This window comes from Paramormyrops kingsleyae, chromosome 2 (genome assembly GCF_048594095.1).
Source record: "Paramormyrops kingsleyae isolate MSU_618 chromosome 2, PKINGS_0.4, whole genome shotgun sequence".
NCBI classification, from domain to species: domain Eukaryota; kingdom Metazoa; phylum Chordata; class Actinopteri; order Osteoglossiformes; family Mormyridae; genus Paramormyrops; species Paramormyrops kingsleyae.
In genome coordinates, this window is record NC_132798.1 from 25,113,305 (window position 1) to 25,127,487 (window position 14,183).

Below are 14,183 nucleotides of genomic sequence, written 5' to 3' on the forward strand. Positions count from 1 at the left end.
GTTAGCAAAAACGCCGCTTTCTGTGAGCAGCTCCCAAACCACTTGGCTGAAATCCAGCAGCACAAATTTGCACAATTTTCAAAGATTATGTCATGTGCCAGAAGGCCTGACCAGTGCTGATAACACAGACAGATGGTAGTTAGGATGGGGGCTGCAGCAGTGCCCCAGTATACACCCTAGTAACCTCTGTATTTGCATCCGTTCTGGTGAGGGTGTCCCAATACTTGCGGAGCGTTTGAGGGCTTCACCATTTCTTTTCTACTCACTTTCACATGCATCATTACCATTCCTTCTGGAAACAAGAATGAGAACCTTCTGAATTACAAGCTGGATCATAATCATATACCGATCAGCTCGAAATAAGGCAAAAGAATCGTAGACCTAAATAAACTCTTAAAAAATGAGAAAAGCCACATTTTTTATTTTTACGCTCATCATTATGTAATGCAGTACCAATGCACCATTTATTCTAATAAAATGATTAGTGGTGAAGAACAAATTATATTCATAATTATTCCTTCTTAATTTTATATTGTACTTCAGAATGAAGGTAGCATAATTTCACAAGAGCTACAATATTTTGCAATCAGCAGCATCAGAAAAACAAATTCACAAATCAGTGAAAAAGCACGACAAACAGCACTTGATGTAAAACATCATCAACAGAGCATCGCAGCTTGGGTTTGACAAGCTCATTTTACAGGCTCATTATGCTGTGTACCATGATCCAGTCATTACATTAAAAGCCAGTTTCTATGTTTCCTAAACCTCCTTTTAAAGCACTTGGATGCTTTCAGCTGTGTTTGGATCTTCTTCAGGGCTACAAACAATAACTTTTGGTGGAAACCATCTATATAATGAGAACCAGATACATGACTGTGTCTTTGGATGTATCTATTCTTTTGTCAAGGTCAACTTGTTCTATATCTAGAGTTAAGAAACGCTTTCTTGGGATCAGAGTTTTCTTGTCACAATTACAACGATCTCTGATAGGCTGCTGTCAACAGCTCTTTAAAAGGTATCTCCCTGATCAACTATTCTAGGAATAGATCACGACCTACATTCCATTTTCTTTCCAACCCTGATTTTGTCCTCTAGTCTATTACACTTGGACAACCTGATGGGATTTTTAAGTGCAAATAATCTCCAAAGAAACATGTTTAAATCTGGGAAGAAGTTTTGCACTCCAGCTTAAAACCAACACCGAGACATGAAAAAGTGTTGCAGTACGTGGATCTGACAGCCCTTACAAACGGTGTGTGATTTCCAAACGTGGAGGACCATTATGGTTCGCGGTGGTAGAAAAGCAAACAGCCTCCAGTGTGGCCGGTAACAGCTGCGGCATGGAGCAGCTGAAACGCTAAAATGTGACTGGTTCCCCGAAGAGGACAAAGTCCAATTTACTGTGAGAGCATTTCTGTCCCAAGAGGCAGTGCCTGTGCAGCATCTGGCAGGAAGGGGGCAAGTGTGTTTTTAAAAAGGGGGAGTTTGAAACAATCAGCCCCTGCGAAAGGTAATCATCCGGGTGTCAGTGCTGCTGCCTCAGGAGTCTTTTAGATGGAAAAAACCCACAAAAGCCACCTTTACTCATATGGAGTACAGAGTCCACATAGAGTTACATTAAACCTTAATTTTATCTGGTATATGATAGTATTGCATATACAACTGAATATAAAATATCTTTTATCATTACAGGAATTTCCACTGGAATTTAACTAGGTTTTAGGCTTTCTGCCTTGTTAGTTTTCTGACACTGGAAATATGCAATAAATCATGGTACACTGAGGCCTTTGTTTGACTGTGCAGGGCCTTGGGGGAGTAGCTGGGGTAGAGGCCTCGAGGTCACCACACTTCTATGATCTAAAGCCATAAATTTCTCTGCCGTGGCGCAGACTCAGCGATCAGGTACAGAAGCAAAGCAAGGCACACTTGCTAATTCACATGCTATCGTCGAAAAAAACCACAGACACACCACTCTCACACTCACAGTAACAGATGAACATTCTAAACTGGCCTCTTTGACAGTCACTTGACACAATATGACTCTTGGATGCACAATAGCATTGTGCAGGGGCCTAAAGTTTAGAAGCTTTGCCAGAAGCGGATATCACTGGTCAATCAGAAGCTTCCCTGATTTAACTAATGGCTCAATCTTTCCAGTTTGAAGTGCATTCAATGTGTGCAATCATTTCCCTTTTTCCTTACCAGGTGCACAATAGTTAAAGATAAAAGTGTATCCTGAAAGAGTATGGGCTTTTCAAGCAGAGGATTGAAGTAGGTAGGTACCATCTTAGTGCTACATAAATATCCAGCTTAAATATATTTATAAGTGTAAAAATATGATTATCTTTGCTTTGGATTAAGACCGCTTGCCATGCAGAAATATGAACAGTAATCTCTTCAGTACTCTTAAATCCTGCCGTTTAATGTACGCATGGTAAGGTTACACATTAACTTCCACCTACCCCCCTACCCCCACACCAATATTTTCGGCTTCCCAGCGTATGAACAGCTGGGGTAACTAACCGAATTTTCGCCCCAAAATCAAACCAGCAAAAAGAGCAAAGATCGCGCTAACAATTAAGGCAAAGGCAAAGGAACTGGCTGTTGTATATCGTCCTCATATATATATATATATATATATATATATATATATATATATATATATATATATATATACACACACACACAGTTTACGGGAGATATTTCAAAAAGTAACACTTGAATTGCTGCCGCAAATAAATGTCAAGCTAAGAATTTTAAGTATCTAGAACAGTTAAATTCAGCAATTAAATGATTTCTCATTCCTCTCACTAGGAAAAAAAAACAACTACAAACATTTAATCAATCTATACAACTATATAAGCAATGTTCAATTTCTCTACCACCTACCAGTGTTGTAGACTCTTACGTGCAAAGACACAATTTAAAAACTATTTAATCCAGGCTCTTGGGGTAAAGTTTTCATTTAATGCAAAATGGAAAAAACATGTCATGGAGATTATATATTTGGATTATATATTTTAGAAAACACACTATATCCTAATAAAATGCTGCGACATACTGTTTATTACGCAATAAACTGCATTCATAAATTCAGGTTACAATACGCAATGCTAAAATGTTGTTGCAAAGGTGTAAAGTAAAAGATTAATATATCGGAAAGTTAACTCTCCCACCCGATCCCACAAAGGTCTTATGTATTCGGTTTTGTACGGTTTCTTATTCCATTTCACCCATTTTACTTTTTTCTGCAAGAATTTATTAGGACTCGTGTTACTGCAAAAGGACGTTGGGCGCCCTCTACTGGTGAGTTGAATTAGGAACACAATGAATGCAGTACAGTTACACAAAACTACAAATGTGTTTATTAAATCATGATAATGTACAAATGGGATGATTCTGAAATAAGAACGAAAGAAATTTACAAACGAGAGGAGGCCATTTGGCACATCAAGCTTGTCTAACTCGCTCAATTAATAGCTTAAAGTTGTTAAAATCATATCTAGCTGCGATTTACAGGAACCCAAGGTTTTAGTTTGCACTATTGCACTAAGAATATTCCATAACTAAGTACACACTGTGTAAAGAAGTGCTCTCTCACATCCAATTTAAAATGTTCTTCTGCTAATTTCCACCTATCACCACGAGTTCTTGTATGTGAACTAATATTGAAGTAACAGCATCCAGACCTGTTAGAACCTTACGTACCTTGCTTGTATGTCAGTTGTTTCTGCGTGTTCTTAAATTGAAATAACATAAAAATGTGTCTTTTACAGCTTCTGTTATTTGTTGTCCACAGATCAATTGATTTTAATGGAACAACAAAGAATAAAAAAAGCACAGAAACATCCAGGTAACATATTACCCCTGATACTGTAGCTGCACCTTCAGTTCAGCTAACAAAACCTTCACAGCCACAGTGACAGGCGCTAAAAGAGCAGAAAGGCGTTTATGCATCTATCTTGCAGGATTTACACTCTCGCAGACACCTTCAGGTTGTGTCTGAGACAGACGCCACACAAACCTCCTATGAACTCCCATCACACATGACCTCCTTTTGTCAAAAAGGCTACTTGCCTTCTTAACAAGCTTTTCTTTTTGACTGGAAATGTCTGCACCTGAAAGCGTGGCTCAAGTTGATCCAGTGACAGAGACAATGTCGGACAATGGCTGGACTCCATATCCCATCATTCTTTGCTGCTGCTCTTATTTACTGCACATTGTAGAAATTGGGCTAATCAACAAGCACAAAAATTACCTTCACTAATCAATCAATCGGTTCAGCTTCCATAATCAATTACCCGGGACAGGGTCATAGCAAACACAAAGGGTGCCCCAGGAAGTACAGGCCACAGAACTGGGGACATTATAGATTGTTTCCTGTGACATGCTGGAATTCTAACACAGAGGTGAATTAAGAGTCACCAATGTCTTGTTTGGACTATGGGAGAAGACTGAACAACATGGAGGAAACAAAGGGAGAAAATGTCCTCAGCACAAAGAACCAGAAGCACAAAAATTACCTTCACTAATCAATCAATCGGTTCAGCTTCCATAATCAATTACCCGGGACAGGGTCATAGCAAACACAAAGGGTGCCCCAGGAAGTACAGGCCACAGAACTGGGGACATTATAGATTGTTTCCTGTGACATGCTGGAATTCTAACACAGAGGTGAATTAAGAGTCACCAATGTCTTGTTTGGACTATGGGAGAAGACTGAACAACATGGAGGAAACAAAGGGAGAAAATGTCCTCAGCACAAAGAACCAGAAGCGTGATTTGAACGCCCACCCTGGAGGTGCGAGGCCACCGTATTGTCAGAGTTAGCAGGTCCATTTGGTACTTATACATCCAACAGAACACTTTTCCTACACATAGTGCTTTGTAATAAAAGTCACTGGTGCCTTTTGATGAAATCAGAGTAAAACTTATTACGTAGGTAGATGCTTTGAAAGAACCCTAAAGGTAATTTACAACCACCACGCCACAGTGCTGCTTCAAGAAGTGCCCCTTCAGAGTCAGGAAGCAGGGCTCTTTACCATTAGTCACTGCAGACACGGACCGGAGAGCGTAATTATCTGTAATTCTCTAGGACACTTAAGATGGAACATCATTAAAACCTGTTGTCGTCATTTGCATATCAAATGCTCTTGCTTACATAATTTTGGGAGGAAAGGCCACTCTGCTATCAACTTGGTGACTAAATATATTCCTTTTTTCCTCACTGAAATGTTAAGGGCTTGTAGTTAGAAAAATATTACATACCATTTGGAGAATCTGCTATTAAAGATTAAGTCCATCCTAATTTCCCAGTTTTGAAGTTATGGAAAGTCAGGGAAAAGCCTCAATAAAGAAAATGTGTTTTTAAGTGCTCTCTTCAAACAAAGCAACAGAATTTGCCCTACAGACATATTAAGGAGCACACCTGTTAGACAGAGGCCCTGCACATGTAATGATAGACTCACCTGTTAGAGGCCCTGCACATGCAATGATAGACTGAACTGTCAGACAGAGACCTTGCACATCCAGTGACAAGTACAGCTGTTAGACAGAGGCCCTGCACATGCAATGACAGACTCACCTGTCAGACAGAGACCTTGCACATGTAATGATAGACTCACCTGTTAGAGGCCCTGCACATGCAATGATAGACTCACCTGTCAGACAGAGACCTTGCACATCCAGTGACAGGCACAGCTGTTAGACAGAGACTCTGCACATCCAGTGAGAGACATACCTGTTAGACAAGGATTATAGTGAGACCCAGCTCACACTCTAAACTTGTATAAGTGCTTGGGTAGAGGCCATGAGCTCTGGCACTTTACCTGGTCATGAGACCACAGCCACATCCGAGACAACTAGAAGAGTTAAAAATTAAACATCTGCAATACTTGCATGAAAAAAAACATTTTTTTAAAAAAGCAAGAAGAATTAAGTGAGAAAACAGACTGCTACATACATTGATTATAATTTTTGTATGAATGTAAAGATTACTTTATAAAATAACCAGATCTTAATTTTAATTAGATGCATTTACTTAAGAAATAAAGTTTAAGAAATTAAGAAATAAAATTTATTGAAAATGTGATAATAAATTTTTTAAATGAAGTCGTCTATTTTTAGCCATAATTACAGTCAAAAATAAACCAGATTTAAAATATTTATTTTCATCTTAAGAAATTGTACTGGCAATGTTGTCTTCTGTGTTGAATATCAAAATGTATTCTCCGTTAAACTGAAGAACACTGCTTGTTCTGTAATAAATCATGAAGTTGTTTTTCCACAGATTGTTAAATTCATAGCAAGTTAAACCCATGAATTCTGAACTTCAAAGCAGACAGAGAAAAACAAATCAGCAAATAAGACGTAAAACAAATCATCATCATCATCATCATCATCATCATCATCATCATCATCATCATCATCATCATCTTAAAAAAAAGAGGTCACTTGAAGCCCAAAGGGTCCTAAGCAAAATTTGACCTGTGGCCTCTTGTCCTAACACAGACACACACACGTTTGTACTCGTATCTTTGTGGGGACCGTCCATTCATTTCTAAGGGCAACACCCTAATCCCAAGAATGATAACCTTACCCAGCCCTAACCTTAACCATAAATAACCAAACTGTCATGGGACTGGGAGGTTCTGGCAGGCAGGTGAAGCATGGGGCAGGCAGGCAAAGCATGGGGCAGGCAGGTGAAGCATGGGGCAGGCAGGTGAAGCATGGGGCAGGCAGGTGAAGCATGGGGCAGACGACTCACTGGCGGCTCACAGGGATACGGGGGTTTATTAAACAAAATTGATCACAAAGGATCAAAAATAAAAGGAATAAACAAAGACTAATAACAAAAGAGTCAGGGCAACAAGGGGTAGGTGGGCTACAAATAACAAAACAATAAACAACACTGGCATACATCAATGAACATCAATGACTCCAGCAGGAACTAAACAGGATCAGGAACCTAAATTCAAAAGCTTAACAAGGATAATACAGGACAGGTGAAAATTAACCAATCGGGGAGGGTCTAGGACAATGAGCAATCAGGGTAGAATACACAAGGACTGGCACAAGAAAACAGGCAACAGGTGAAACTAATAATGAACTCAAGGAACTCAAACTAAGAAGCAGAATCTGACACTAGGAAATAACAAAGACAAGTAACACAAGCAAGGCACAAAGAAAGAAACCAAAACCGAATACAAATCACAAAACACAGGAACTAGAAAACTGATACAAATGAAACACAAGGGAACAAAATCTACAAAAATACAAAACAGAGGAGGTGGGATTTAAACACAAGACTGAGGGGTGTACAAGTGGCCACACACTCAGCTGATCGAGCCGTGCGGCCATTGAGGGACCACAGGGAAACACACTAAAGACTGACCCGGGGAGGACAGGATGGCCAGCGACATCTGCTGGCCAAACGGGGAGGAGAACATGAAAGACTTCGATAGACGGGTGCTGACCCTGACACAAGCAAAATGCAAGACTTTTGGCATTTTTCATTTTTTGATTGCAGTCACAGATTTTTATAAAATTGAATTTCCCCTCGTGGGGACTGAAAACCTGGTCCCCACCACATCAAAATAACAGGTTGTTATCACATTGTCCCCATAATGTAACATGTACATAAGGTCATCTGAATATTATTGTCAAAATAACTTTTATATGACATTGTGGGGATATTCGGTTGCTACAATGTAATATATACATAGACCCAGGAAAATCTGGTCCCCATAATGTAATAAGTACACACACACACAAACACACACGCACGCGCACACACACACAAATTGCCACAGGCTGATCAGATGGGGAGGTCACCTTGCTTTGCTTATAAGCTTTGGGCCAGTGCTACTTTAAAGTCACAACAGGTTACTAGGCCTGTTAACTTATTGTCTTAATTTTGAGAATAAGGTAAGAGTTTAGGATGCAGAATAATCAAATATCAGCAAACATGAAATAGAAAACTCTATATTTCCACTGAAATAATCATTTTGTGTACAGTAAATCACGATTGCCAAGCTATTGTTTGGACGTCTGTGCAAATTTAGATTCATTTTGTTTTTCCTACCATATTATCTCCACAGCGTCAGTTTGCTGTGTAATTACATCTGGGGTAGAGTGAAGGAGTCATACCTCTAACACATATCAAGAGTTATTATTGCATATTTCTTTTTAAAAGTGCCGTTTTCCAAAAGCTAGACAATAGGTCATCCGAGTATTATTGCAATCGTACTATAGTTCCTTCGTCCTACGACTCATCTTATTCTAATAATCAAATTCATTCTGTTTCATATGTCGATTTTATCACATGCACCAAATAAAGGTCAATGTTTTAAGTATACATGTTTTAACTGGTTCATTGTATGCATAATAAATCCAGTCTGAAATTGGTCTGTGTCCAGTTGGAAGTTTTCGACGCTATTTAAAAAGGGTAAGAGACGGTAAGCGAAGTCTTATCACGCCTCACACGTCGGACGGATTAGCGATACGCAAAACGGCCGTCTGTTGTCCGTTCGATCAGTCACTAATTAAATTACGTGGTTTATTATCATTGCTGTTTTGATTATATGTGCCATTCAGTTTCAGATTAATCTCGCCCTTTTGCTGCTTAAAGGTATAGACTACCAATAACTTCGATTTTTTCTAGGTAGCCTAAGTGAAATTGAGCCGAATATAAAGCGCTTATATTTGCCAAACAGTCGAAGAATGCGATCAGTATCGATCTGTAGACTGACGCCGTTTACTTTAGTCCGCTTGTATAATGTCTACAGTCCCTGACTCACGCCAGATGGCAGCAGACGCCTTCAGCGCACGGAGCTGTCCGAGGTCCTGAAGCTCATCCGACGGCGGCAGCCGGACACCAACCAGTGCTCTCTCCTGGCACGTCCATTTGTGTGCCAGATACAATAATAATAATAATAATAATAATAATAATAATAATAATATGCAAAAAAAGGTTATACGCAACATTGTACATGAAGTAAACAATTTTGATTCTTCAACTATTCACATTAATCGGAGTATATTCCGATTAATTCCATGCATTTCCAGAGGTTGATACAGTAACTTTCTTTTTTTCTACTTTCTTTGGAGCGCCAATGAGTCACAACAATTATGTCGACAGCCTACATATATACGTCGTTTATTCCTTCCATGCAGACGCGTGTGGTAAATTTAGCGAAAAAAATCCGAAATTCGCAACGGAAAACGCCTACAGTATGCCAGTTTGGAATAAAAACGTTATATTAGGAAGACTTAGTTATTAAAAAGTCATATCTGAGCCTTCAGGAAAATTAGAATATAAACCATTCACTCGCGAATAAAGGAATAAAGTAGTAGTAGTTTTTTTTTTTTTTTTTAAAGAAAACTATATTCATCAAGCTAGACGAAAAAGATGCGGGGAAAGGTTTTTGAATGAAACAAACGTGCAGCTTAGTAAGGTTCGTTCATAGAAATCAGAAGCTAGATAGGAGAAATAAACAGCACTACTGTGCCGCGACCCATCAGCCATCTGACGTACCTTCCACCGCTGGTATAAATTAATTCACTTCGTCACCAGACTCCAATGATCCACGGGAGCAGTAACACACTGCTGAGGCCACACATCGCTATGCTTCCTGTTCAGGATGGAGTAGCGCTGGACACCGGCATTGGTGCGAGGGACTGAACTCCCCGGCATCTTCTATGTTCTCTCGAAATGGAAAATACAAACAACACCACACGGTTAGATCTTCCCGACAGGAATGGAAACGTGACGGGCTTAGCCGAAGTGGCACTAAGTTACCAGATTTTTACGTCCTTGCTCCTAGCAGCGTTAATTCTCTGTGCCATATTTGGGAATACCTGCGTGGTCGCAGCAATCGCCCTTGAGAGATCCCTTCAGAATGTGGCAAACTATTTGATCGGATCTTTAGCCGTCACGGACCTCATGGTTTCTGTACTAGTGTTACCCATGGCAGCCCTTTATCAGGTCTTAAACAAGTGGACCCTTGGACAGGTAACTTGTGACATTTTCATTTCTTTAGACGTGTTGTGTTGCACATCTTCCATACTGCACTTGTGCGCAATCGCGCTAGACAGATACTGGGCGATTACCGACCCCATAGACTATGTGAACAAGAGGACTCCCAGGCGCGCAGCGATCTTAATCAGTCTCACTTGGATAATAGGCTTCTCGATATCTATTCCGCCGATGTTAGGCTGGAGAAAGCCCGAGGACAGGGCTAACCCCGACGCTTGCACCATCAGCCAGGATCCTGGGTACACGATCTACTCGACTTTCGGCGCTTTTTATATTCCGCTGCTTCTAATGCTGGTTCTCTATGGGAAGATATTCAAAGCTGCTAGGTTCCGAATCCGAAAAACAGTCCGCAAGCCGGAGAAAAAGAAAGTGTCGGACAGATGCTTGGCAGTGTCTCCAGCCATCTTTCATAAGAAGAGCAACGGGGAGACGAGCAAGAACTGGAAGCGCAGCGTGGAGCCAAAGCCAAACTCGTGCGTAAATGGCGCAGTTAAACACGGGGAAGACGGGGAGTCTCTGGAGATTATAGAGGTTCAGAACAACTCCAAACAACATCTTCCTTTGCCAAACACTCCGCAGTGTGCTCCGTGTTTCGAAAACAGAAACGAAAAGAACACAGAGGCTAAGAGAAAAATGGCTTTGGCGAGAGAGCGCAAAACTGTCAAGACGCTTGGGATCATTATGGGCACTTTCATTCTGTGTTGGTTGCCGTTCTTCATCGTCGCTTTGGTTTTGCCTTTCTGTCGTGACAATTGCTGCATGCCAGAGTGGCTTGGGGCAGTAATCAACTGGCTCGGCTACTCAAACTCTCTTTTGAATCCAATTATATACGCCTACTTTAACAAAGACTTCCAAAGTGCTTTCAAGAAAATTATTAAATGCAAGTTTTACAGACCATAAACTTTCTCTTCTCGGTATTTTCGTGAGGTAAAAGCTATTGACTTTAAAACCTACAGTATGACTGTATGCCTCCTCCCACGTGCGTCCCTTCTTTTCTGAGTGTAAAGGACCAGACGTTTGCGTATAGTAATGTAAGCCGCAAAGGACTGTGTATGTGGAATTTGATCTGACTTCTGAAACTGAACAAGTCTAAAACAAAAGACTTATTGGCTGTGCGGACGGGCAAAAAAGTGAAAAGGAACATGTATCACGCTGTTTTGTGTATCTCGTGTTCTACATTTGCAACGCATCGTTGTATTTCCATGCAAAGATTATCACACGGTGTGCTACATTCCGATTGTACAAAATTTGGGACTTTGTGGTTTCCGAATTATACTTAACATGGTACCTGCTTCCTAGCATCACAATAAACCACGCAGTTACTGAACAACCGTGTGTTATGGTCCAGTTATTTCAGTTCAACAGGAATCTTGATAATATTACTGTCAGTTCGTTAATTTCACTTAAAGATTAAATTAAAATTTTCATTTCAATTATTATTATTATTATTATTGATATTATTGTTATTATTATTTTGCATTACACCTATATACATCAGCAGGTAATTATTCTGAGCTGAAATTTAGGAGGAAGGGCGTTTTACATATGCCAAAGTCTGCAGGGAATTTGGGGTTTCATATCGGATGCGGTCCCCTAATTTCTGTACGCTCTATGTCGGGCGAAGGCAGCAAAAAGCAGCAATTATCCCTGATAATCACTCAGCATTTACGAGGAAATAATCAGAAATATTAAGGTCAATCAAGTTAATTAGAAATATGCACTGGTGATTTCCATCTCTATTTCAGTCTCGATAAACTAATCAGTCTCAGGAAATAAACCGATTAATCAATAAAATAAACGATTTATCGAGAATATTAGGTGTGTAGTTCAATTATAGTCGTTTATAAAACATTATTAGGTTGTATTTTATACTTTCATATAGCCTACATTAAACCATTCAGAGACTATAAATTTGATTTTGATCTCAAAGTTTTTGGGTTTGGGACTCATTGATAATATTTGTCGAAGAGCAAATGTCTCTTCTGTTTTACCACGCGCACACTAAAAAGAAAGAATAACATAATTATTACACCCCGATCTCCAGTTTCTTATAATATCATTATACAGTCACAAATCTTTGTTTGCGGAATGAGAAATTCATACTGGAAACTTTCAAAATATCCGTTTTTATTTTAAAAGCTATATAACGCCCAATATTTTTAAAAACAAGAAGTTGTTTTCAATATACCAACACGGAACTGAAATGATTAGCAAGCAAGTTTATTCAATTTCGTACCAGTTTTATTGATTTGTTATCTCCATTTGTGTAGCAAGACTTTTATGTGATGCTTCAAGGGTCTGTGAGGTTATTTAGTAGAAGGACAGAGAATCTCGGAGGAGTCATTTCATAGCAGGACTGAAGTATGTATCTCATCTATCAGTTGTGTAAAGAGGGAACAGCATATGATGTAAACTCAAGTGGTTCCTAAAGTTGCTCCCTACAAGATCTCATATCAGGTCCTGGATGTTTGGATATACATTGTGTGGCAACCACAGCAGGTGGATGGAATTTGCCTCCATCATAAATATGTTGGTTGTTGGCATGGCAACAGAGTAAGACAAGCTCCATCTACATGAGTTCCATCCATATGTGCCTATCATCTTACGGCCCCTCATCCGGTTCTGTTTGCCTCGCACTGTTGCTGCCTACTCATTCTGTATTCCCTGTATGTATCTCCATGATCTGTGTCTGAAGTTTCAGTCTTTGAAAATAAATTCTCAAATGGATAAGTAGAACAGGAAGAGGCGGAGGAAATTTAGTGAGGTGTAGGTATATATGTTGTATGTACAAGGCAGCACAAAGTATCTTTCAGCCTGACATGGGAATAACAAGGACCAGAGGAATCTGAGCTCAATCTGGCTGATGGGAATGAGGCCCTTAGTGTACCAAGATAATTGCTTGCCTTGACTGGAGCTGATCTCGGGTCGTCATGGTCTCTGCTAGCTACAGTCTCCACATAGCTGAACAATCCATCAACTATCTGTTTGTCTTCATGGGAGCACTTACTGTCTGGAGAAGAGTCAACACTGCAGGTACTGTTGCAAAATTGTGATGCCTCAAGAGGCATATAAGTTGGGGGGGTTGGGGGGAGGAGACGAGATGGCAGGGCTGTTCCTGCTTCATCCCGAGGAGTCTGTGATCTGCCCCAGGCCCAAACTTCTCCCACCCCCTGTCAGAGCAGCAGGGGCTCTGCGGGTGTCCACTTGCAAAGGAGCACATGGCCTGAAAGCGCATCGATGCATGAGAGCTGGTGCAGCTGTATGCGTGCATCAAGCCGGCCACTGCGGATGACTTTCAGGTTTAGAGGTAAGAGAGCCCCTGGGAGTCAGCGAGATGGAAACAACTCAGGGGGGTGCATAAACAGCTTAGGGGGGGGTGCATAAACAGCTCAGGGCCAGTGCCTGTGGTGCAGCTTTTAAGCCGCAGGCACTCTGTTTAAATTCTGGCTTTGAAAATGGGAGAATGTTTACGTACCATGTAAGATGGGAACAATGGGCCAAGTAGTTTTTTGGGTAGGTTAGGAGTGTTAAAAGGAGCTCGTCTAACATGGAAATATGTTATACGTGTAACTATGCATGCATATAATTATATCCGTGTGTGTGTGTGGCAGTATTTACAGTGAATGTGGGAATGTTCATCAAACACCAACAGGCAATATCATTGCATCTCCAGGCTTTCAAGGTCTTTCATTTCATTTGATTAAAAAAAACAGATAATTCCAGTGGCATTTAATTTACCATTTAGTTTTCCACACAAATAAAAAAAGAAAGGAAACAAAAATGAGAAGAAAACAGATGTGGTGCACAAGCTTGAAATTTCAGAGAAGAAACTTGTTTGCAGCAGCAGTCAGACCTGCCGTTTCTTATTGCAAGTCGTTTGGTCCCAATTTTTAGGCCCACAGGTGTTGTTTGTTCTGTGAGAACAATTTGGGCCAAAGGGATGAAACGGTTGGATCTGGATTTGATTTGAAGTAAAGTTTGGCTTGCAGTTGGTTTTGTCTGAAGGAATGGTCTGCTCAGTGAGACATGAAGCAACTTCTACTCAAAACAGCAGATCCCTTAGGGTTCATATTCTTTTTAAGCTGCTTCTACATCATGCTCCTTATAAAGGCCCACATATATACACTCAGAGGTCAGTTTATTA

The 14,183-nt window shown here is 40.2% G+C and overlaps 2 protein-coding genes across 3 annotated transcripts in view; one reads left to right on the forward strand and one right to left on the reverse strand.

Moving 5' to 3' along the window:
- The window catches only part of rgs7bpa (regulator of G protein signaling 7 binding protein a), a 28,739-nt gene extending 19,117 nt beyond the window's left edge, over positions 1 to 9,622 (reverse strand). The window contains exons 1-2 of one of the 2 annotated variants that reach the window (XM_023802907.1): positions 9,539 to 9,622; positions 5,664 to 5,743 (exon numbers count right to left, since the gene is read on the reverse strand). The gene's annotated coding sequence lies outside the window, so the exon portion shown is untranslated. Of the gene's footprint in view, positions 1 to 5,587; positions 5,608 to 5,663; positions 5,744 to 9,538 lie in introns of those variants that run through there. The other variant, XM_072708540.1, reaches the window with a different exon arrangement.
- An 88-nt stretch (positions 9,623 to 9,710) lies between these two features.
- Positions 9,711 to 11,369, forward strand: htr1aa (5-hydroxytryptamine (serotonin) receptor 1A a). Its single transcript, XM_023802904.2, has one exon. The coding sequence runs from the start codon at positions 9,716 to 9,718 to the stop codon at positions 10,937 to 10,939; it is 1,224 nt and encodes a 407-aa protein (XP_023658672.1). The 5' UTR covers positions 9,711 to 9,715; the 3' UTR covers positions 10,940 to 11,369.
- The last annotated feature ends 2,814 nt before the right edge of the window (positions 11,370 to 14,183 follow it).